The 25,987-nt window shown below is 33.9% G+C and overlaps 1 protein-coding gene across 1 annotated transcript in view; it reads left to right on the top strand.

The window, feature by feature from the left end:
- Positions 1-25,987, top strand: part of RYR3 (ryanodine receptor 3) — a 155,507-nt gene that overhangs the window by 85,191 nt on the left and 44,329 nt on the right. The window contains exons 47-70 of the mRNA XM_057375080.1: positions 318-438; positions 1,028-1,197; positions 1,830-2,050; positions 2,430-2,520; positions 3,899-4,039; positions 5,690-5,871; positions 6,807-6,885; positions 8,029-8,118; positions 9,521-9,670; positions 10,934-10,996; positions 11,421-11,496; positions 11,664-11,787; positions 14,307-14,422; positions 14,730-14,797; positions 15,397-15,518; positions 17,313-17,362; positions 17,782-17,842; positions 18,851-19,089; positions 19,924-20,005; positions 22,335-22,465; positions 22,771-23,091; positions 24,379-24,619; positions 24,933-25,020; positions 25,122-25,214. Of these exons, the coding sequence (XP_057231063.1) occupies positions 318-438; positions 1,028-1,197; positions 1,830-2,050; positions 2,430-2,520; positions 3,899-4,039; positions 5,690-5,871; positions 6,807-6,885; positions 8,029-8,118; positions 9,521-9,670; positions 10,934-10,996; positions 11,421-11,496; positions 11,664-11,787; positions 14,307-14,422; positions 14,730-14,797; positions 15,397-15,518; positions 17,313-17,362; positions 17,782-17,842; positions 18,851-19,089; positions 19,924-20,005; positions 22,335-22,465; positions 22,771-23,091; positions 24,379-24,619; positions 24,933-25,020; positions 25,122-25,214 (3,120 nt within the window). The remainder of the gene's footprint in view (positions 1-317; positions 439-1,027; positions 1,198-1,829; positions 2,051-2,429; positions 2,521-3,898; positions 4,040-5,689; positions 5,872-6,806; positions 6,886-8,028; positions 8,119-9,520; positions 9,671-10,933; positions 10,997-11,420; positions 11,497-11,663; positions 11,788-14,306; positions 14,423-14,729; positions 14,798-15,396; positions 15,519-17,312; positions 17,363-17,781; positions 17,843-18,850; positions 19,090-19,923; positions 20,006-22,334; positions 22,466-22,770; positions 23,092-24,378; positions 24,620-24,932; positions 25,021-25,121; positions 25,215-25,987) is intronic.

The raw sequence follows: 25,987 nt of genomic DNA, 5'->3' as shown, positions 1-25,987 counted from the left end.
GGGTCTCTAGGTAACATGAATATTTTAWAAGTTTTGGGTTCATCACCATATCTGATTGGCTTAGGAATCTTTTCAATGTGAGTTTTTTGTGTTATTGGGAATTCATATGATTATGAAATCATTTRTATGATTATATAAAAATGAGATACAGAATTAGGAACAGCTGAATTTGGCAACATCTTTRGTTCATGGGTAAATGGAATTTCTGTGCATTTTTGTCCAGTGTTTGATAAAATCATATTAATAGAAACATTCTGAGGAAAATTTTCTCATGTCCCTTAGTACTAAATTTCTTAATTGATAAATTTTTCTAACAGCTTATTCAAAGTGGAAAAGGGGAAGCCATTCGAATCAGGTCAATTCTTCGATCGCTGGTGCCAACTGAAGATTTGGTGGGGATTATAAGTATACCACTAAAGCTGTCAACAGTTAACAAAGGTAACTTCAATACTTTCATTAGACCACTTCTCTTCTACAAAAGTCTTTTGCCACATTAGSCCTCAGATGTAAAATAGACAGTTAGAGTTGAATGCAAGCAGAGAACTGTTTTCAAATTTTAATTAGATCTGTATCAATTAGGGCTTCTCCAGGAGTGCAGATTTGCTCCTGTGGAGCAGAGAATGTAAGAACATAAGAAATACTTTAAAGGATCGCACTAATGGGCCMGTGCTTTGACTCCAGCAGTGGCTCTAGAGATGCTCCCTCTTTAGATACAGTATATAAGCTTGGGCTCMGTCCCTTTGTATGTCCTCATTATCYAGTCATTTGTAGAATATTTTACCATTCTCTTCTAAGCTTCCATTTAAGAGTGAAAGATAATTAAATTGCAYAATAATAGAGGTTTTAAAAKAATAAGAACTTACTATTCTAAACTATTCTTTCTCAGCATAGAACAAAACTGAACAAGAATGTAATTTTCTTTTAGTATGTGATTTTACACGTTAAATGTAATTAGAATGTCTTTCATTGTCTTGATGTTGTTTTATCAGTTAACTGCTGTTAAAGATTGCATTGTTTATTTGTGTAGATGGCACAGTAAATGAGCCAGACATGTCTGCAAGTTTCTGTCCTGATCATAAAGCACCCATGGTACTCTTCTTGGACCGTGTCTATGGCATTAAGGACCAAAGCTTCCTCCTTCACCTACTGGAAGTTGGATTTTTACCAGATTTAAGAGCCTCTGCCTCTTTGGATACAGTATGTACTTCACTATTAAATTTAGGTGCACTGGCTGGATATAATGGCTCTGTAAGTGTAAAAGAATGGAATTTCAAGCCAAAACAGCTTTTAAAATAAGGTGCAATAGGCTCACTATGAAAAAAACCCCTGGATTAATTAATTTCCTATTAATTTATAGTGCATAAATCTGATTATAAGCTGATTCAGTAGCACCTTATGAAGTGTAAAAGTAATTTAAAAACTTTTGATACAGGCTGCACAGTAATACAATAAGTACATTGAGTGTACTGCAGTRGGCCTAATGGTTGCTTTTATTTCATGTTTGTTTCCAATGATTACCCTGAAAATCCATGTGTATGAAGAAATTGAGATGCAAAGGATTATTTAGTGCTTAGTGGGTTTTTTTAACCTGTTCCAACACTTTTCTGCAGATATTGGTTCTGAGTGCAGTGGCACAAGAGATGGAATGGATGGCTTGGATTTTCTCCACTTGATAAAAAACGGCTTCAGTCCTTCTGTGTGTACTGGGAATATCATGTTAGCACCCAGCCACTTAGGGAACTCAAGGACTGTGACATTATTATGTTTTATCACCTGTTTAGTAACCTTTATGCAATGTGTTACTAACAATCATTCACTACTTCATGCAGGTTTCTCTGAGCACCACAGAGGCAGCTCTCGCCCTCAACAGATACATCTGCTCAGCTGTGTTCCCATTACTCAAAAGATGTGCTCCCCTCTTTTCTGGAACAGAGCATCATGCCTCTCTGGTGGACTCCATGCTTCACACAATATACAGGTTATCCAAGGGACGGTCCCTTACCAAAGCTCAGAGAGATGCTATTGAGGAATGCCTGCTTGCTATCTGCCAGTATGTATCTACCTGTCTGTCTGCTAATTGATTTGTTTTGTGCAGAATACATATTTTAACAGTTTCTCTATTTGCGTATAGTGGAAACCTAAGACTATTTTATTCTTGCATGAAATAAATGACCAGTGTTATGTCAGGAACTGAAGTGTAGATCTGTCTGTTCTCTTAAGAGGGTGCAGAAGTAGCACAACTTTCTGTGCTATATYCTTTTATAGGTAGATGAGATATAGTGAGACTCCTTAAGAAACAAGYAGTATTCTTTCAAAATGCCTTTAACGAGTGTTTTGTATCCCAGTATGTAAATTGACTTCAATTTTTATTTCATTTACACGGAACTGTATGAATTTTGCTAAAAACATTTGTTTTTTTGAAATTACAGCCATTTGCGTCCCTCTATGCTGCAACAGCTGTTGAGAAGGCTAGTTTTCGATGTGCCCCTGCTCAATGAATACTGTAAAATGCCTCTCAAGGTAAACACTTCRTTTTCTGTACACACACACTGTACAAACTGTAAAATAAACTTTTGTTGTCTTGTTTTTAGAAACAGAACATGAAGGGTAAAATTATTTCTGAATTGAAAATAATGTTACTGTTTCATAAAGCCCTTCAAATTAAATGTAATGTTTGCAAAATTTTTGAAATCATGCCTAATGCAAACAGTATCTAGGAAGTTGATTTTGTGATTTTGTATAGTGARCTGTTGCCTTTCCCATTGCTTCAGCAAAAGATTATCTGAATGTATCAATTTAAATGTTAGTATTATCTTGATATTTCTTCTGCTGCTATATGAACCATTATAAMTCATGGTAAGATCCACATTCCATAAATTAATTTTGAGTGAAATCTAAGAGACAGGATATAGGGAAGACAATTCACCTTTTATTTTTGAGTAATTTGTAGCTGAAGTCTTATTTATCCTCTTGTTCTGTAAATGAAGAATTACTATTGTAGATGAAGAATTACAATTGTTCTGTCACATTTATTTYACTTTTCTCTTGAGCGTGATCTTAGGTCTGTGTCTTTTTGTGAAAGAATTAAAATTCTGTAATACTTTAAAGCAGAGCTGCCATATTCACAAACATACTCTGGAGCATCATTAATTTTTGAGTAAAAGTGGGGTGTAGAGGAAGGGTTTGATCTGGGCGTTTTTCATTACTATCTTTCCTTTTTATACAGAATTGCAGTAAAAACTAAAATGTCAAGATTCTAGTCTGATGCTAAAAGAAATTTTAAAATTTTCARTGGGATAGGAACTTTTAGTTCTACAGAAGAAACCGGTAGAAATTTGTAATTTTGTGGAAAATACGCCACCAATCATGTATACCAGCTCTTTCATTGGTATATGACAGGTTTCCTGTGTGACAGCTCTTTCCATCAGTTTCTCCAGAGCTGAGCAGTCACAGTTCCCACGGAGAGGGTGTACTGCAAATACCTTTTGCAGTGTTCTGACTGATACTAAATCCATTGACTACAAATGACAGGAGTAAAATCAATTTGAATTTGTAAAAGTCTTCATCAAAATCTATTGTGTCCTGCCTTATACCCATTTCATGTCGCTATTTTTATCCTGTGAGCTAGTCTCTGCTCAAATGGTGACAATCCTGAAATTCTGCTACTCCCTGTAACCACTGAGAATCCCACAGCAGGAGCTGGAGATAATTCAGGCCTTATACTTTCACAATATGGGCTCTGCTGCTCTTCCAGAAAGAAAAAGGACCATTATTGTGAGCCACTGGAAATGARGAGACAGCCACAAATAATATTATTCTTGTAGCTGTTTAATATAACAGTTTTTTATTGTGTTAAATACTGATGTTTCACATGCACTTTTATTTCTTGAAAATCTAGCTTCTGACAAATCACTATGAGCAGTGCTGGAAATATTATTGTCTGCCTTCAGGAATGGGAAGCTATGGAATTGCAGCAGAAGAAGAATTGCATTTAACTGAAAAACTTTTCTGGGGGATATTTGATTCCTTATCTCATAAGGTAATGACTGCAATTCACATTAAGGTGTGGGATGGGTGTAAAAGCATTACAATGGTAATTTGCTGAAAATTCCTTTTTTAATGATTGTTTCATCCAATATGGGACATACACCAATGAATGATTTTAATGAAGTGAAAAATTGAATGCTGAATCTTGAAATAATCTCTCCAAACTGATGAAATGTCATATCTTTGGTTGGTATACCTATAGGCTTTACACTAGTAATGAAGCACAATATATACTTTTATATAGATGTATGTATGTATACACATACACACGTATTTATATATATATATATATATATATATATATACACATGTAATGATTAGTTCTCACTGCACTAACAGGTCACAGTGTCTGCTTTCTAATCTTGGCTCTGCTAAACATTTGAAATTACTTTTTACTGACATAAAATTAATTTTAATAAGTATATGTATGTGCTTATGAAATGGTTGGTATATGGAGAATAAATTTACATTGTCTGTCTTCAAACATTAACTTATATTTCTTTAGCTTTCTGACTGTTTCCCACCTGAAGAGATGTGCTGCAACACACTATTAAATAAACACTTTTCTRTTTTTCTGTTGCAAAGTGTGAACTTGGGATTTTTTTCACTTACTCAGTTTTTCTCTCAGTAAGAAAAGGTGGCATTTCTGAGAGGAGGAATGTCTTACTCAGTAAACAATTTTTCATGCTTGCTTGGGATCAAAATTTAGCTCAATCAAAAATCAGGTTTTTGCTTTAGGACAATAAAAAAAATAATTTTCAGTGTGTCTTACTGAATTGATGTCCTCTTTCTAAACAACAGTTTTACATGATTGCCCCTCCAGGAATTCTGATTTAAAATATGGAAATGAAAATGGTCTCTGCATTTTTCTGAAATGGCTTTTAARGCTTTCTTTGTATTTTATTTTAGTGACATTCATCCCTCTCTTACTGCTTTCACAAGTGTGAAGAGGATCAGGAGGGCCTGATGCAATTAAGTGTTTCCAATTAGTGCCTCTCAGATTTTAACAAATAAATTAACATTATGTTTCTGCCAATACTGATGGCTCTCTATAATAGCATTTTCATTTTGCTGCAAATGGTTGCTAGCCCAGTGAAAGAAGTGTTGTGTAAATCTGCCCTGCTGACCTACAGTATTCTCCACTGTTCTTTTATGTACAAAGATATTTACAAGTTTGATCTTATTAAAAAAAATGAACTGACTTTGCTACAGTAAATCACAATTTCCTTTAATGAATATGTTTTTAACTGAAATAGTGTGGGGTGAAAGAAGGCAAAATGACAATAGTTTCTGCAGTTAAGACAGGAATTAGTAATTTCAGAATTAAGGCAGTATTTTATAGATGATCATACTCTAACTAGGCAAACAAGCCTTGATCTTCCCCATGTAGGCCTTCAWGGCCCGAAGAAAGCTGGAGTTGTAGTCAGACACGGTGTCAGCACACTCTTACGTCAATCTGAGAAATCTTGAGACTATATCAAGTTGATRTAATGGAAAATAAATGTCATGCAGCAATAACTTTGCTCTATGTTTGAATTTTAAATGTGCTTTACTGTTTGCATCTTCTAATATTTGTGCGTGGCTGTGGCTGCTGGGTTTTCACTAACATTTTGCATGTTTTTCTATTGGATTTTCCAACCAGTTCCTATCTCTCCTGCAGAAGTATGATCCAGAGCTCTTTCGAATGGCTTTGCCTTGTCTCAGTGCTATAGCTGGTGCCTTGCCCCCTGATTATTTAGATACACGAATTATGTCAACTTTGGAAAAGCAGACTTCAGTGGATCCAGAAGGAAATTTCGATCCCAAACCTGTCAGCACATCAAAGTGAGTCATATAAATGATAGTGATTTCCTTCCCTTAAATATTTTTATAYAATTTCTTATTAGCATTTTTTTAATCATCTGTAGGGAGAGTTGGCTGGYGACTGCCTTCTTAGTGGTATTAGGACTTCCAGAGATACAATAGGAATTTTTGCTTCCTTCTGCCAAATACTTCACTGCAGCAGCCTATTTACCAGACATAAACTATATTCTTCTCAGCCCTGAACAGATGTTCCATACTTCCATCTTATGCCTGCAGAGAAAATAGTAAATTCAATTTTTATTATATACTTTATTGCCTAATAGCTCAAATGTTTGGGATATATCAATTAGAAACCATCATTATTCAGATTGTGCTTATGAAAAATTGCACAAGATCACTAAAATCTGGCAAATCAATTGGCCTATAGCCCAATTTTTATAGAATCTTCATTTAATTTTGAGAATTGGTCTGTAGAAACCTGATATGGCAAAATAAGTAGCTCATGTATGATGATTCAACAGATATTTGGCCTTCCTAGTAATCTTGTTATTTTAGGATACTGACTWCTAATAATTTTATATTCAGGAACTGACGGTCACTAGCTCGTTCTTGCTATTAAAATCTTATCCTTCCATCATTATGCATTGTGAAACATCCATGTTAATATTATTCTGTATTAAGAATTAACAAAATTACCTGCAGGTTATGGTGAAGCAGGTTTTTATTTCTTTGTGATTTCATTTGCTAATAAGTGTGACTGTTACGTACTTGAAGGTTCTCTGTAAATGCCATTATAGCTATACCTTATTCTGTAGCATTTCTTTTAAGGAATGGGGAATTGCCAAGCCAAATGCCTTGCCTTCATTTGCAGGTGAAGCATTTCGATTAGTGCTATATTATATTGACATTTTTTCCATAAACTAGACTGCAGTAATTTATGATTGCTTTGCTTGCAGCCTTGTACTTCCTGAGAAGTTGGAGTACATCGTAAGCAAGTATGCTGAACATTCCCATGATAAATGGGCCTTTGAAAAGGTAGGAGCTCCTCCAAGACTGGTAACTGTCCAGGACTAGTAAATATTGAAATTAAAACTGGACAGTTCAACAAATAGGCCCTTGTTCAGTGWATGGATGTCTACATATTTATTTAGGGGTATGTGGAAGAAACCTCTTGCTTAAGAAAATGCATTGCAATTTGTTGTTTTTTTCAAAGAATTTATTAGGCCAGGGAATTAATGACCCTTTTTTAGTTCCCTTTGGTTCGGTTTTGTGTTTGGTTTTATTTTTATTTTTTTATGTTTCTTTGGGGTTTTGGTGGTTTTTGGTGGTTTTTTTAAATATCTTTATAAGTAAGAATATATAGCTCTTGGCATCATTTTGCCTGATAATGGTTCTTTTTGACTGGGAGTCAGAGATAGACTTTTGTTGCAACATCTCCCTGATTTAAGAAAGCACAGCCTAAATTTTTTTCTGCCTGAAATTTTTTGCTTCAGAAAAAGTAGTTGTAGCCTTTCCTTCTTCTTAGCTTTAAGCCTATAATGTGTTGAATTTCTCTATCATTTTCCAAATGCTCTGTCACTGTGTTGTGTTTCTACAAAGCTATAAGACAATAAATTCTTAAATTATTTGTTGTAAAAATTAATAACAAATCAATAGCAATTTTATGGAAAAGTTTTATAAAATAATAATTCTTTTGTTTGGGGGTCCTGTGTATGCAAATCTGTAGAGAAAGGTACACAGGCATATGCATGTGTAAATATACACTGATTACTTTCAAACCATAAATTTCAGTTACTGTTGTTTAAATTAAAGGATTCATTTTAGTTACATTCTTCAGCTCCTGATCTGTTGATGTTACATATTCTTGTCTGTGTTTCTGAGTTCAGCCTCCCAGAGAAGTGAGGGAAGCTTTTCTGCCTTAGTCAGTCTGTGTCAATGCCTGAGTCCTCTTGAAAGGGCCAAAGGACTCACAGGTGCTGTCCACTCTGTCTTGGGCGCGTTTTTTTCCTGTGCACCCACGGATGGACATACGCTCTTCTKCAGGGGCACTGAGCAGCTCTTGGAGTGGGTTAGCAGTTTGATATGAAAAATTAAACTGGCTAATTTGCTCTCACTCATCTACATAGTTCTCATTTCCTTGGGGGTTTTGGGTGGTTGTTTCTTGGGGTTTTTTTTCAGACTAACAGTGGATGGAAATATGGTGTTTCACTGGATGAAAATATGAAGACTCACCCATTAATAAGGCCTTTCAAAACTTTAGCTGAAAAGGTAATGGAGGAAATTTCAGCGGCATTAATATGAAGTATATTGATTTGTGTGCTTTTTAAAATCCATTTGAAGTATGTTCTGTCACAGGGAGAAGCACAAACTAAAATTCTTGCAGTTAAGAATAGGTCCATCTATATGCTGAAGTGGTTTTTCAGTTAATCTTACATTGAGTCTTRTATAATTTAATTCCATTAAGAAGAATGGAATGGAAGAATCTATTGTTTCTTCATAGGCCTGGACAAATTTTTATTCAAAGGTATCAGTAGCACAGTTTTTTCAGGCTTACATGGGTGAGAAATGACTGGCAGAAACTCCTGGGGTTTAATGAAAGTGTCATTTAACATATCTGTAGGCAATTTTGCCTTCCAGAAAGATGGTAGATAATTGTAAAAAATGTGTAGGAGATGATTCAGTTGAAAATGCAGAAAAACATTTAAAGTATTTTGAATTTCTTGACTATGCACAAATGTCTTATAGTTGTCAGAAAACGAAGTGAATTTGAATTCTTTTATTTATTTTTGTAATGATTCAGTAGGAGATACAAGTCAATTGCATTTGTCCCTCTTTACCACAGTTTTCCTGTTCAAAAAATAGATATGACATGAATCAAGAGGGATTAAAGAGGTTGAGTTTCCTAGTGTTTGTAAATTGCTTTGGAATCTTTGGAGAGGAGCGAACATATTGTTGGCTAAGCTGTTATTTAAGCAGTTCAAAGAGAATTTTCTGGATTGTCTGAAATCAGAACTTTTTAACATAAAAATGAGGTCTATCCTTAAAAGCTGTCAGTGTGAGCAACTGCAGAAAAATTCTAGGTTTTGAAAAGAATTAATATGGCATACTCAGAATTTTCTTTGCTACAAGTTTTCAGAATTTCTCTAACACTTTTCTTTTTCAAAAGAGTGTTGGAATACAGGCTGTTGCCTRTTTTTTATTGGTAGCTGTGTTTATATGACGAGATAGTTCAGTAACCTTCTGTATCTGTGAGTGGATATAAATATAGGAATACTAAAAAAGACCTTGAGTGCTGATTTGAAGGTACAAACTTGCTTAAATAATTTCATAGCACTCACAGAACCATCATTTTTTTAATTATTCTGTGCTGGAGGAATTAGTTAATAAGTTTCCAAATCCAATCTACATTATTGSTCCAGAGTTCAATCCAGTGCATATATTAGTTTCTAATATATATCCCAGCAATATATGCCAATAAAAATTAAAAAAAATTATTCTATTTCAAAGCTTCTCTCTCGTGCACAAACAACTATATTTTGCATTTTTGTATAATACACAAGTTTTCTTTACCTTTATGGTACATGAGACCTAATAGAGAAAGACAGAACATTTTTGTTGTGCTTTTGCTACTTACTAAATACATGAAAATTTTGTATTCTCTTCTTCAAAGGAAAAGGAAATTTATCGATGGCCTGCCAGGGAATCATTGAAAACCATGTTGGCCTTGGGATGGAGCCTAGAAAGGACCAAGGAAGGAGGAGAAGCAATGATATATCAGCGTGAAAATGAAAAGCTCCGTAGCATATCTCAGTCTAGTCAGGTAAGGTAGAATGCCTTAAGTTTAGAAAGCAAAAGGCCTATTCATTAATTTGCTAATAAATTATAAACTATTATGTCAGTTTTATAGTCTTTTAGTGAAAAGAAACTTTTGGTGGTAGAGTTTTGAAGTTGGAAATCATGTCATTATAATAAATACTGTGCAACACCACAGAGGGGATTCCAAAAAGCTTTTGAGACAGTGAGGCTATAAGAGACTGTAGATATTAATTTTCTTAGAAGAAATGAAGAGAGTTTTAATACACTCATTCAAAGAAAACAAACAAAGCATTTAAAGTCTTTTATTTTGTAGTAATTAAATCTAGCAGTTTTCTTTTTTTTGTCAATCAGAAGAGCCTAACATGGGCTTTTGTTAAGATTGTAAATATGTCTGACAAATRAGATTGCACATTTGATACATTATTTTAAATCTACAGACAAAATTTTCTGGTAATTATATATTRCCTAGCATTTTGATGTGGTAATAGATTTTTTTACCATTTGTAGTTTTTTGTAATCACATGTTGARACTGCTGGTCAATATGTCTATGTCTTGGATGCAGGAAAACATTCTACAATTTTGACAGGTGTTGGGGAAGGAATTGTTATTGTACCCCTTGTGGTGAATTAAACACACATTTGTACGTAAACTCTGGAATCTCTGCTTCCAGCCAGTTCAACTTGTTCTGGGGTTGGACCTTCTTGCCCAAGAAGATGCATGATGAAGATGGGATTGAGTAGAGGTTTTCAGCACATACTTAACTTGAGTAAACATTTGAAATCACTGTTTTTTGTGTGACCATTCACATTTAACATGTACCTAACAGTTTTTTTCCACTGGAGCTTTCTCACTTAAACCAGTTGAAGATTGTGTTAACATATTACACGCCTCCTTTTTCTCAGCCTGTAAATTCCTCAAGAAAATGTTTCTTTTCGTTGTATTGTCTCATATTTAGCACAAGGGTCTTTCAGGCTGTTCCCACATGGTTCTGTCATGTTTTGAAGGCACATCTTGTACATCTTATGATTAAATAGAGAGATCTAAGTATCAGCAGCAACCTGCATACTTCCACATCAGCAAATGTATTTCTTAACCATCCTGTGCCTTCAGTCATTGCAAAACAATAGGTGAACACAGTTTCTACAGGAAAGTATAAAATGGGAATGGTATTACTCTAATCAGGCCAAAGACAGAAATGTTGTAGTTGAGCATTTGATTCTTTTATCTGAAAGTATTTTATCAGAAAATATTATTTTTCCCCTGCAGGGAAAYGGGTATAGCCCAACACCACTTGATCTCTCTAATGTGGCACTTTCTAGGGAGCTTCAGGTTCGTATTTTTGTTTTGCATATACTGTGCTGAAAAGAGTGAATGTATTTGGTTTTATTATTATTAATGAGTTGCATTTTGTTAGGTTTTATGAGTGTATTTGTGACTGTGTTTATTWTATGCTGTTGTAGAAAGGTGCATGCTATTTGTGTACTGAAAGATGAAATTTCTACTCTTCATGCCATTGGTGTTTCCTGATTTCCCAGAAAAAAATCAGTCKCGAAGCTGGGGAAGGGGCTGTCAACAGCATGTGTATCCTGTGCTTATGCTGACTTCAAAGAGCAGCTGAATATAGAAATTGCATATAAYTGTGATGTTTCTTTATCACAAGAGACTTTACTCAAGACTGTAAAATGGTGCAGAATTACAGAAATTTTTAWTGTCAMCTRWTCTTGCATCTTGTTTTTTTCTGATGATAATGTAGGGAATGGTTGAGGTGATGGCAGAAAACTACCATAATATATGGGCCAAAAAGAAGAAAATGGAGCTGGAAAGCAAAGGTAAGCCACAATCCTGTAAACTAATCAAAAAAAAGATGAGAATGAGGGAAAAGAAACAATCTGAAAGAAAACAGTGTAAGACAATAAAAAATGAAAAGTTCCTTTTGTACATGCAGCAGAATAAATCTTACAGTAAGAAAACTTACAGTTCTTTCAACTTACTAAAGGTGGAGGTAGTCATCCTTTATTGGTGCCTTATGACACATTGACAGCCAAGGAGAAATCACGGGACCGTGAAAAGGCACAAGAGCTGTTTAAATTCCTTCAAGTCAATGGTATAATCATATCTCGGTAAGTTGCACATTTTTTCAGATGCTTGCTTGCATTCAGTGCACAAACCAGCATGTTCATCTTATCTCACTGCAGTCTGGCAGTTATTAACATAATTACCATTTGGCATATCTTCTGTAAATCACAGTTATTGTCATGTTCAGAAAGAMTCTTCTAAAACAGCATATTCAGGCAACATTTTTAATAATTATGTGATCACAGTAAATACAAAATGCAACAGTAGTGTAATTAAAAAAGAAGGTAATTTAAAATGYCTAATTAGCAGCCAGAAGTGTCAGTAAGGATCATGGGGAAGTTAATCTGAGGTCTGATACTAAAACGTATCTATGTAAAACTGCTTTTTAAGCCAGTTATTGAAAAAAAAAAAAATCTCTTGGGGTTCTGTAAGATAATAAGACAACATGGCTATTTTGTGGGGATTAACTTCTACTCTAGCAAAAGCATAGAATTCCTTAGTTTTACTGTAATTTGAATTGCTGTGTCTCAAAGTAAGCTGGCCTGTGGGGACTTATATTGTCAATGAAATTAAAATGAATTCTTACTGTAGGACTTGGCTTTATATGATGGAATTGTGAATTCCTATATTAAACCTCTCTTTTATTGTATGTGAAATAATTGAGCACAAAGGAAATCTCAATTTTCTGGCATTAAGCATTGTTATAAAGTAAACTGTATTGACAAACAGATTTTTCTGTACATGAATAGAGTGAGATCTTACCTGYTTTCATTTATTTCTACTTTTCAAATCTGTGTCTATTGAAAATATACTCAGAAATTCACAAAAGTCAATTTTTAGGATCTGCAAAGGTAACTTTGTTGGCTTGAACAATTGATAACATTTCTAAGAGATAAGAAAACASTTCTAAATGTACATTTCTGCATTATGGAGAGAAATTCCCTCTTGCAACAAATATAGGGTCTGAGCCTGAACCCAAAATGTAGGCATGGCATCAAATAATTTTATAACCTCCATACTTGCTTTAGAGCCATCGAATAAGAAAAGCTGGTGCTTAGTGCATTTACTTAGTGTGAATGAATGATCTTTTRAAAGACAAATGGGATTGCTCAAATTTTGTAGCTGTGTGTGTTTGGGTTAGGAAATCAATATTTTCAGTGTTAACTCATGGGACAAATCAACCTGCAAAAGCATGTTTAAACTCTTTATTGATATGGGCAACAAGTTTGCAGTGATTGTGTCAGGATGAATCAGGATTATTCTCGTCTCGGTGTTTTCTTCACTGAGATGAATATATACATATATATGCGTATATATATATATACGCATATAAAATCTTTTGAAGTAATTATTGCAATTATCACGTTTCCAGAATGTCATTCTTGAAAACATTGGACTAATCATTAAAACACAGGAATTGGTTATAATTGGAAATGTATAGGCGGAACAGCAGGTGTACTTTACATATACCATCTGCCTCTGTTTTGCGGTGGTTTTGCTCTTCTTTGTTGAGAACATTTTTAAAGCACTTTGTGTTTATGTCACACAGATAAATAAATCTCTCAGGCCTTACTCAAGTACATATTAGAAACAAAATGGTATGCTGTTTAGCATCTTTAAATCTCTGCAAGGATTTTGGATATTGTTTTTTTTTTACTTTACAGACCTACTAACATCTTTCAWTGTTTAGGAAACTATGAGTAATCTCTTAGAAAACATGAATTCATATAAACTCAAAAAGAAAATATTTGCAGTGACCTCACTGAAATACAGAAAAATGCTTAGTCTTCATGGTGAGAGTGAGGCAGCAGAAGGTGTCTCTCAAGCTGTTACATACRTGGCTGTTAATTTGTACCAAATACTTTGATTTCAGAGGTGATAAATTAATAGGGGGTCATCAAAGTATATAAAACAGAACTCTTAAAATAGAATTTTTTTTTTTTTTTCCAAATTGAACTGTAAGATGGAAGGTTATTGTCCCACTGAATTTGTGTTTAAAATGGAATTGGAACATCTTCCTTGGTTCTCTGTTCCTTTCCTCTTCACTGTGTTCTGATATGGTCAAGAACATACATTTTATAAGATTTTTTTTTTTGTTGTTGTTGTTAAAATTTCTGCTGCATCAACCTTCTCCCAGAATTACTTTTTTTGCTTGGATTTCTCTCATAGCTGTGTTTAAACTGCTCGTCTAATTTCCCATTTTATGTCCCAAATTTTCTCCCATACCTGCTTGCTTCCTGAACGCTTGACAGTTTAATGTGATAGAATTTGAATGACAAATATATTGCTTTGTTAGATTCTGATGTACCATGGCTGTTCATGCAATAAGATAGCACTCTGATACTTTAATCAGAAGCTATTATACCTCTTATTACAGCCAGTTCATTTTCCTCTATTTCTTCCCAGGTAKTTGATAACTAAGTGTTACCATGGCAGGTCATTTTCTACTTCTTACAAAAATTCACCATAATAAAGAGATAAGGCATGAAATGCTTCCTAGTACTGTCATCATTTGTACTGCTGCCATCATCAGTGCTACTTCTCTTAATCCTTTCTAAAACAGGGGTCTGAATGACATGGAGTTGGATGCTTCATCCATGGAAAAGAGGTTTGCCTTTAAGTTTCTGAAGAAAATTTTAAAGTATGTTGATTCTGCTCAAGAGTTTATTGCGCATTTGGGTAAGTTGTAGATTTTATTTTAAAAATAGTAAGAATTGTTGATATTTAAATATTTGGATTGATATTTAAATATTTGGATAGTTAAATATTTGGTTTACATTTTTAGTGATTGCTATTTTATTGCATTTTAAAACCTTAAATCATTTATTTTAATTTGTAGATTAAATAATTGAACATTTGTAACTAGCTAAACAGTTTCTGCTGTTTTATTTTTGAGTACAACCAATTTTACAAGTCTWTCAGAAAGTCCCATTGAGTTATTTTGTTGGACTCCTTATTTGTGTCTGCCTTGCTTTTATCCTTGCAGAAGCCATTGTAACCAGTGGAAAAACTGAAAAGTCTCCACATGACCAAGAAATAAAGTTCTTTGCTAAAGTGAGTGATGATTTCAAGTAATGTTCATATACATTCCTCTATATAGGATAGGTAAATTTGTAATGTTGGATTGCTTTTCGTACAATAGAAATATCTTTTCTGCTTTTCATGATCACTAATCAAACTGTTATCAAATATTTAGAAAGTTCTTCACAAATATTTCAGTATATTTGCTGGATTCAATTATTTCAAAATAGTTCAATATATCTGCTTCTSTATGGGAAGGAACATAGAAATTAAAAGGCAGCTTGTTCATTWCATGGTATTAAATACTTTCACTGAATATATGAATATATAAATTTTATCTGATTTTTTTACCCCAAGATAACACTGAAGTGTATATGATCTATTAGCAGAAAGAGATATTCTTATCCAGTATTAGATCCAAAACAGATATCTCTTTATTATTTATATAATTTTAAATAAAATTGTAATATTTCAGGTTCTGATTTACATGAGTTTGTGTCTGAAATAAAAAACTATGACTGTTACAGAACTAAAATTCTTTTAATAAACTTTGACCAATCAGAGCATTTCTGCTACATTTACCACTTGGTCATGTGCTCTGTAAAAATACATTTTGTATCTGTATTTCTTAGGTTCTTTTACCATTAGTTGATCAGTACTTTACAAATCACTGCCTCTACTTCCTGTCTTCTCCATCAAAAACCCTCAGTAGCAGTGGATATGCATCAAATAAGGAAAAGGAAATGGTAGCAAGGTAAGTAAAAAATTGAGGTATTCCCAGTAGGGTTTTACATAGGTAACTAAARGTCTCTTCTTAGATTAAGGACAAAGACAAATAGTTCAAAATCTCACTTACCTCAGCTGGAAAGTGAATATTTTATTCTCTAAGAGAATGGCAGTGAGTGAATAAAATTCCTCATTTTRGTATTCTTTATTACACACACACACACATATATACAAACACACAAATAGTTAAGTATGTATCATAATTATATATTTTACAATATGTAATTGTAGATGATAACATCAAAATACGAATAAAATATTCTGTGAAAAATGGAGTTACTTCGTTTCTGATGGGATTCTGTTTCATTGTTGGTGGCAGTTTCTAGCTGAGGTTTTCTCCACTGTTGGTTCATTTAAATTTATTTTGGTTATTATTGGTTCATTTAAATGGTCTCATATTTATTAAAATTTTTAGATATCAAAAAATGTTAAAAATACTATGAGGCAGCCTTTTAGGAGGAATTATAGATTCTATACAAAATTACTTCTGCCCCTGCGCAAGTATTACTTTAATAATTTTTGCATGTCTGTACTGTTTGGATGGAATCAGCCATTTGACACAAAGTTATTCAAGAATTAATTTCTCTGAAATTAAAATTTTAGAATATTATTAAATAATATTGTGTTTTAATTATGACTTTAATAATTTGATTGCTAGTTTTTTTCTTCCTCTTGAGGTGTGCTGCCAGTTATTTTCTTTCAGAAATTTTGTATCATATTTCAAACTGTTTGTATCATTGTATTTCAAACTGTTTTACTCTCGTGATTTCTTGTTTAGCTCTCAGTTTCTCAGGTGTCTTTTGTTTTCCTTCCCTGTGTTGACCAGAGTTAATTGCTTTTTCCAATGGAAAGCAGATATAAAATTTCAAYTTCCTGCGTCCTCTCTGAATGCTCCTGTTACTTCCCTAAAGTAATGAGGTCACCTCAATGAAGGCAGGAGGATGAGTTCTAGGGCTGTACAAAGTGGCTTCATAAAGGCGCATGAAGAAGTTAGGTGGCTAACTTACCACTGTGAAGATAACAATAAAATCTGTGGYTAATATGGGACCATACCAATTCATAAGGAATATGCTTCATTTTATTATGTCTTAATTCCATTTGTAAAGTATGGCCCAAATAATATTTGAGGCTGTCCAGCTGTGTTTGTTAAAGTGGCCCCTTCAATCTTTAGAGAGTTGGTGCTATATTCTCTTAATTATTCTACTATTTTGACAGGTAGGTTAGATATGACAGTTTCTGATATCCTTGCCAGAAGCTCTTGTAGTCTCTGTATATTTAGGATTCATCTTATCATCATCAGAGGTAAACAGAGATTTATTTTTTTATTCACAAAGGAGATCCTTGCAAATTATTTTAAGTAGTGTGAAGATTTGTGACATTAGTTTCCTGCAGAAAGCCAAGTCAAACACTAAAATGTTTCTCATTTTTTCTTGTTTTTACAAAAAAAATTCTTATTCAGAAATAATAGCCATAAAGAATGACTCAGCCACATATTATGAAAATCATTGTCGAAAGAAAGTTTCACATTTCAAGTAATCTCTGAACTGGTAGAGTGTAGAAAATGAGATATCTGAGAAACTTCAAAATGTTACTCTGCTTAATGCAGTTGACTGTTACCATGGTGTATCACTCAAAATATGCTTTCCAGGAACTGTGTTGTGTTTTCTTTTTCATCATCCTACTATTCTTTTCCTCATATTCTAAATAAATCTTTAATCTTTTTCTTACTTTGTTTTGCTCTCTCTGTTCCTCTCTACTTCAGCYTGTTCTGCAAACTAGCTGCTCTTGTTAGACATAGGATCTCACTTTTTGGTAAGTTATTAAGGAAGATTTGGTAAAGTTAAAAATTTAAAGATTGTATAACCACCTGAAGATTTTCACAGCTAAAGGCAAAATTCTGTTAAATGCTCCACAAGCTTCTCTTGAAGTTAGGGAGTGCAATGAACATGGCTCAGAAGCTCACACGTAATAGAATGTGTAAAGTGTTGAAGCAGGAAGAAATGGCACGTTCTGGTATCTCCAGACTCATTGGAAAAAGATCAATGCTTTGCAGTTACTTTTAGCTTTTCAAAAGTAATCTTACACTAATTATTTTGATTTCTGTAATCCAACTGTTGAATCCAATAGTTTGATTTCTCAATAGATAATAAGGAAGTAGGGGGAACAATACACCTCCTACAAAGGTATTGGTAAAAAATTTGTAGTGGCTCATAGTGTCTCTTTCTAACCAGGTAGTGATTCTGCTACAATGGTGAACTGCCTGCACATCTTGGCTCAGTCTCTTGATACACGGTAAGTTTTCAATTTTTGTACCAACTGCAAATTACGAAGGTTTCACAGAGCCTTTCAGAACCAGTTGGATTGTTCCTGTATTTTTTTTATTCTTTATTTGTAATCAATGATCTTAACAGCATCAATAATTCAGATGTTGTCCTCCATATTAGCAGAYTTTGTCTAAAGTGTTTACTTTATATTTTTCTGCTCAATGTCTGTCATTCAAACACTAGAAACACTTGTCATCCCTTCTAAGGACATTTGAAGACTTTATTGAGAGATATAAATGACACAATAATGGAACTGCAAGTATTGATACCTGCAGATATTAAGGAAGTTTAGTGCATAGTGGAGAATTTGTCATTACAAGTATGCAGAGCATATTAATATATGGGCATAGTTGTATTTGCTAACTGTTACTGCTTCTCATTGAAATGATTGTTTAGATTAAATCAGAGGTCAGCATAGTTTTCTAATTTGAGCTGTTTTCTGGCCTGGTTAAGTTACACAGCAGCCTGGCAATGAATCTATTGTGAAGGTGTGAACACTGTAATCTTCACTAAGGGGTCTGTGAAGAGTGCAAAAATCAAATAATGGTTCTGTAATGCTGGTATTGCAGTTGCATTTTCTAGATTTAGGGTGCTTTGAAGTATCCTGACTTGCATACCTAGTTACTGGGGCTCCCATAAAAACACAGGGATTAACAGTTGGGGGCTTTTGAGCATATTTTATGGAGGAGTCTTCTCACAACTTATGACTTCTACTGAGAAGGCAGATCACAAAAAATCTGGAARGACAAGACTGTGGAGTCAAGATTTTTGTTGTTATTATTGTGTATTAAATACTCAAAGATAATTGTTGTTTAGACTGCTATGCAKATGTAAGTGCCCTTTTCTGTTCATGATGTGAAGTTCCCTGATACATGTGGGTATCCTCAAATAGACTGTAACTAACATATACAGGTGTCTCTATACAACTACTAACTATCACTGCAAATTTAGTATTTTTTCTTTTACTATTTTTCAGAACTGTTATGAAATCAGGATCCGAGCTTGTTAAAGCAGGATTGCGTGCCTTTTTTGAAAATGCAGCTGAAGACTTGGAAAAAACTTCAGAAAATCTTAAACTGGGAAAATTTACTCATTCACGAACACAAATGAAGGGTGTTTCACAGAATATCAATTATACTACAGTAGCATTGTTACCAATCTTGACATCAATTTTTGAACACATTTCACAATATCACTTTGGAATAGATTTACTTTGTAAGTATTTTATTTTATTTTTGAATTTTATTGTGTTATGACAGTACAAATGCTTTTTAGTAATGATTGCGTCGATTCAAAGAAGTAATTCTGTTTTCAGTAACATGCACATTTCCAGCATTAAGTCTGAAATTAGCAGCATAGTACTTTATTCCGTGTGTGTGCTCAGAAATAATACTAAATTTCAAGTTAATTATGTGCAATATTTCTCCAAACATTGAGAGAGAAATTAAAATATTCCCTGAAGTGCTCTCTTACCAAATATGTGGATGAGACTAGTTTTCTATACAAAATTTGTATTTCATTATATTAAAGGAGACAACTTGCTGTTATTTCCCTGTGGATTTTCCCTCACATGTGAAAACTTCTGTAGATCTTTGAATTCAAATTTTCCTTGTTTTTAACATCAGTTAGTTTAAAAATACTGAAATTACTCTGAGATTCAGCAATWTGCTGAATTGTCTTATCATGGTCTAATGTTTCTATTATCTCTAATTATGTTCCGAAGTTTTGTATATATTTGGGTCATAATTAAAAGACGGACAACGGTGAAAATACTTCCTTTAAAAATATAAGTAACCTTTAGATCATGTACCTCAGGGCTAGACACAGAGAGTGATGTTGTTTAGCTTAAAAATGTACTCTGTGAGTGTGGTAACTTGGGTAACACTGAAAGTAAATACCATATGGAGTATGGACAGTCAGAATGTTTGGTGATACATGTGTTAAAAGTTTCAGACACTGTTTAACAAATTGCATGAAACAGATGTTTGGTATTTGAAAAGTAATCCTTAGCTGAATAAATACTGATAATGTATTTTTATTTTCCTCTAGTGGGTGATGTACAAGTTTCGTGTTACAGAATTCTTTGTAGCCTCTATTCTCTTGGGACTGGAAAGAACATCTATGTTGAAAGGTATTAAGTGTAAAACTCAGCATGCAAAATTTTCTCTTCTTTAGGAATCTGTTGCTTAGGTAATAAAGCAGTTTGGATGAAAGGTGAATTTTAAAGAGTGAGAGATGTTTAAAATATGCTTTCCCTTGAAATAAAGATGCCTATACTTTCGTTTTCAATTCCACAGGGAAAAAAAAAGCTCTCAATAAAAGTAAATCACTCATCCTGCATATGGCAGTGTATCTGCAGGGAGTTTATTTTTCCCATGAGAAAAGCTAAATTTTTCTGTGGGTTGCCATTAGGTTCCCAAAGTTTTTTTACCACATATTGCTGTGCTAAGTAGGCTGTATACCAAGTAGGCAGCATCTGTTTCACACCTAAGTCTATACAGAGTTCTCAAAAGAGCTGTCCTGAGCATAAAATCCTGAGGATATGTAGAGTATTCTGACAACCATTAACTCTATAAAGGAAACCACTGGTTAGCTGGATTTAAAAAAGAATAAGGTGTACAATTCCTTTAAGCATCTGATTGCTATGCTATGTTTCAAGACCTTACTTCTATTAAAAGATGATCAAATCTGTATTTGTTAGCTCAGAAAAGAGAACCCTAATTGCTTGTCTGTCACAAGATTAGAACCAAGGTAAGGAACTTTTCCATAGATATATACTTGTCCAAGACAAGTCCATATATTTATAGAAGTTTTAGGTTAGGCAATTTTCATGGCCTTTCTTATGATGAAAAGTTTAAGATCCATTGGGAGAGAGACTAAACTGGAGGAAATGCAAGTCTGGAGTCTGGTTAGTTGAGGTTTTGCCTAATATGAGGAATGCTGGTCTCCAGTTCCTTCCTTCCAGAGTTTATTCAGAATTTTTCACACTAAATGCAAGAGCCAGATCTTGGACAGATCTGGTGGACAGATATTCCCTCCCACTCTGCATGATGCACATGTGTTCTCAAGCTGAATCTTCTTCAGGGATTTATGCATCCATTGCTAAGCACAAAGCTATTCTCTCTTCCTTGTCTTTCCGGGCTTGAAAATCTTAAATACTCCTTCACATAGATCTGAGAGGGAAAAATAGAAGTACCTTACACCTTATTTAACTAGTCAGGGTCTCCTCACAGGAAATGAAATGTGCTTGTGTCTGAGTTGCCTTTCACTAAGAAGAGCTCACAGCATAGGCCTCCCCTTGACTGCCAAAAATTGTAAGCACTGGACAGTTTCCCTAAACATCGAACGTCACYTTTGCCTACTGCAACTTGGAATGGAAGAGTGATCAGATTAGACATATCCAAGGAAACTAATTAGTCTCCTAAGGCTGCGTGAGAGGTTTTCAACTGTGGATTTCATTTAGTTTGTTTTTAACTAGTCTCAGGCTCCTAAATTACAGTTGTAGGCAGATATCAGTGTCTAGGTGGGAGGCAGGATTTCAAACACAATGCTCAGTGTTTCAGCAAAACTTAAAAGTGAGTGATTGAGCTGTCTTGAACAGTTATTCAAGTTAAGCAATGCTCAAATTCAGGATCAAATTGCAGGCTTTTCTTCTGGAGAATTTTGTTAGGGCCATTAAGAAGTTTTACCTTTCATTGCAGAATGAGTCACAGTTCACTTTTCATAGATAAATATCTCTYTTTATGGCTGAACTAGCTCTGCTGATTCTAAAACCCCCCTGGCTGCAGGGACTTAGGACCAATACTTTGTTGGATTGCTGCTGCTGTCCTGTTAAGACAAACCTCCATTATCAAGTGTTTTATCCTTTGCATATCCATCTTCTTTTGGATGTTGGAGATGTTTCTGATTTTTCTGTGGGCATTTTTTCTCTAAATGTGTCCATGGTTCATAAACGTTGAGAACTGGATGCAAAGTGCTGTAGCTCCTGATTACTTTGAGCCTAACGCTCTACTGACAAGTACAGTATTATTGCTATAGGCTTTCTGGTACTCATTTSCTTTTGTCCACTGCATCAGAAATGTGGATCCTAAATTTGGGATTGAAAACTTTGTTTTCATACCCAGTGCCCAAAAATTGTATGACCGTTTATGATGTCTTCGTTTTCTATTGGTTAGCTTATAGAAACACATTTTCAAACTTTTTTTTTTTTCATAAATAATGAAATATCTGTAACAATAATAAGAAATACAAACTTCTGCATGAGTTAAGAATTTCTAGCAACCTTTTTTCATGTGAGAAATTACTTTTTTCCTAAATCAACAGAGATTTTCTAATGTATAAGAAAAATTAAATAAATCAGAAATAAATAATAATACTTCTTTTTATTGTGCATGCTTGACATTGAAAGCCTGGTGAAACACCTTTCCTCTCAGATGACTTTTAGTGTCTCTCATGTACAGGCAGCGTCCCGCTCTTGGTGAGTGTTTAGCATCTCTTGCAGCAGCCATTCCAGTAGCATTCCTTGAACCTTCTCTCAACCATTACAATCCACTGTCTGTTTTCAACACAAAAAGTGCAAGAGAAAGAGCAAGTAAGTACTGTTGCTTTAAAAAAAAAAAACAAACCTGTTTACTCCACTCCGGCTTACAGAAGTTATAGAATGAAAAACCCTGAATGTATGCCTCAGCATTGTTTACATCATGGTTATGTGCATGTCATCTGAAAGACATGATTTTTGAAAGGAGATACCCATGATACCCCRAAGTCTTACTATAGTTCTGTCTGTCCAAGATGGTGAAGGAAATAATCTGAGTCATTTGTATTTGTAGGGTTTATACATAGATATTCTCTTTTATTTTGCTAATTAATCTTTCCTTTTTCTACCCTTACTTGCAGTTTTAGGTATGCCTGATACGGTGGAAGAAATGTGTCCGGAGATCCCTCAGCTGGATAGACTAATAAAGGAAATAAATGATTTAGCAGAGTCTGGTGCAAGGTATACTGAAATGCCTCATGTAATTGAGGTTATCTTACCCATGCTGTGCAACTATTTATCCTACTGGTGGGAAAGAGGGTCCGAGAGCGTTCCTCCAAGTGCTGGGCCTTGCTGTACAATGATAACATCTGAGCATCTGAGCATCGTTCTTGGAAACATTCTGAAAATCATTAACAACAATCTGGGAATAGATGAAGCATCTTGGATGAAAAGAATTGCAGGTACTGTAAATAYTTTTTGAACAGCAATTGTACTAATAATGTTTAATTACTTTGCTGTACTTTACCTTGTTGCCCAGTGATTTAATAGCAAAAAATAACTAGAGCCATCATGAAAGATAAATAACCGGTAACAATAGGAGAAATATGTTTATTTTTTATTATTCATTCTATGCATGCATTGTAGCATCACTCTAAATAGGAAGCTTTCTATTCACCGCAAGAGATTTTGAAAATCTCATTTTCTGTGCACTGTGTAAGATCTTTAGCGTTTAATTTGGAATTGTGAAGTCCATTGATTTTCAAGACACTTGAGTTTTACAGTGAAGGGAATAAATGCTGTGAATTCTGTTCATGAAATACCAGGACAAAATGTAAAGAAAGTGTAAATGGTGAAATAATCTCAGGACTAGCTCAAGTTAAAAATTAATTGGTTTGCCTGAATAAATGTGTGAGCTATTAAATAAGCTTAAAGTTTTCTCAAAATGTCTCTTAATATATAATATCTATCCTACTGTATCCAAATTTTATCATTCATATTATACAGTGTAAGAATATAATGTGAAATAACATGCTTCAAAAAATTCTATWAAAAGATAATAATTTCTTGCTAAGTTCAAATACCCAGTACACATTAGTGTTTTTGGTGTGGTTTTGRTGTTACTTTAAATGCTGGAAGATCTTTAATAATGACAAGGATTCCATTAAAATTTAGAAAGAGTTTTGCTGCTTAATTGTAGAGACCATTTATTGCAGTTTTGTAGTGTTTGTTCTTGCAAGGATTTTTGACTCAGGTAGTTTGCATTTATTGCTAGTACTTGCACAAAGTTGATCTATGACCTTGAATTGCTCATTCATTCTCTGCATTTTAACTTGCCCAAGGCAAAACAGGTAAAGGAATTCTTCCAGAAGACAATCTTCTGGCAGTTTTCTGACATTGAATACCAAAAAACCTGTCCCAGACACAAAAAAACCCCAAACAAAAAAATATTTTTGTGAAGACTTTGTATCTCAATCCTTACTTTGCTTAAGTTCTTAGTTAGAGACATGGGACTTGCCAAAATCATGATAGTTTAGTTTACATAAAGTTGAAATACTTACAGTCCCAAACCATAGTCTTTTAATCTCTCAATACGTAGTTTTTATAAAGCTACATTCGTAGATTTATTAATAATTTTATGATGCAGAAATCTATGAAGCCCCACAACCTTTACTGTTTCTAGAGCTTCAGACCAACACAAGAAACACCAGTTAYGCATTAATCATAGAATTCTGTATTTTCATGTGTAGTTTATGCTCAACCCATCATCAGCAAGGCCAGACCTGATCTTCTCAGATCTCACTTTATTCCAACACTGGATAAATTGAAGAAAAAAGCTATGAAGATAGTGATGGAAGAGGAGCAACTGAAAGCAGACAATAAAAATGACACCCAAGAAGCTGAGCTACTCATTCTTGATGAATTTGCCGTACTTTGTAGAGATCTTTATGCCTTCTATCCAATGTTGATACGTTATGTAGACAACAACAGGTAAAATAACCTAATAATTAAACTCATATTTATTACTTAATATACTGGAATCTATGATCAGACAATCAGAAGGAACACAATTCACTTAATGTTATGGTGAGCTTCAGATCAGCTTCAGGGTATTTTATGGTTCTTAAATCTTAATCTTGAGCAATTTARGATTCTTAATGCAGTACCTTGAATTCACACCTTTTTTTCAGATGCAAATTCCTAGATTAACTACACAARTGTTACCTGTTCTGTTAAATAGAGATTATGTTAAACTGTCTTCTTATAAAAATCTTATTTAAATTTCTCTTATTTTTGTAATTAGAGCTAATTGGCTAAAGAAACCAGATGCGGATTCTGATGAACTCTTTCGAATGGTAGCTGAAGTTTTTATCCTGTGGTGTAAATCACATGTAAGATWAAATGTACACTTCTCATTTTGTTCTATCTTYAAATATAARTGTGGTATATGCAGATGAGGTAAACTTCTGGCGATGTTTTTTTTTTTCCTTAGAATTTTAAACGAGAAGAACAAAATTTTGTGATTCAGAATGAAATCAACAATTTGGCATTTTTAACAGGAGACACCAAGAGCAAGATGTCAAAAGTAAGTTAATAAAAATTTGTGGATCGGGTAAATCTGCACTATATGTTTAATATGTTGAAAGAAGGCTCTGAAAATTTACTCAGRTTGCAGCTGCTCTGCTGTTAGAAGAAAAGAAAAATAGTTTTGCTTCTTGATGACAGATGTGACAACTACTATGCAAAATAWAGTCTATGTACTTTAGAATTATTTACTAAATGTCTGCTATTACSCAAAGACACAAGATTAAAATAAAAGTCTTGATCTGAAAAAGTTGCACGTGTAAGATAATATGGGCTATATTATAAAATATGGGYTGTTGAACATTCAGGAAATAAAAAGGTAGAGTGTTTTACAAAAGMAAGTGAAGAAATATTGATTGCCTCATCATTTTCATGTGAATGTCAGTCTGTTTTGTTCTGTAAACTCTGATGGAGCACTGCTGTCTTTGCATATACCTCTTTATTTATGCATATAGTGCGCTACATTGTGCACCATTTTTCTGGTTTCTTACTAATTAACACATTCAATTCCATTTTGCTAATTTTCAATATGACAAGGTGATATGATGGCTTCAATGTACATTTGTCACCTGTACAATTCAGAAAATTCATATTGTCAAGGTAAAAATGCTGCTTTGRCATTAGCTGAGGAAATTGCTTAACTCAGCTAAAGCCAGATGAAGTCTAATTCCAAGTTAGTGTAGGTAAAGGTAGTGAAGAAATCCTTTCTTTTATTCATATTTATAATGTTTTTGGAATAATCCTATTTTGAAGATGTAGCAGAGAAGTAGTGTT

Source organism: Malurus melanocephalus, unplaced genomic scaffold (genome assembly GCF_030028575.1).
Source record: "Malurus melanocephalus ecotype Western Australia unplaced genomic scaffold, MMel_1.1 scaffold_238, whole genome shotgun sequence".
Lineage (NCBI taxonomy): Eukaryota > Metazoa > Chordata > Aves > Passeriformes > Maluridae > Malurus > Malurus melanocephalus.
The sequence above is the reverse complement of the archived record's forward strand: the minus strand, read 5'-3'. Positions and strand labels throughout refer to the sequence as shown.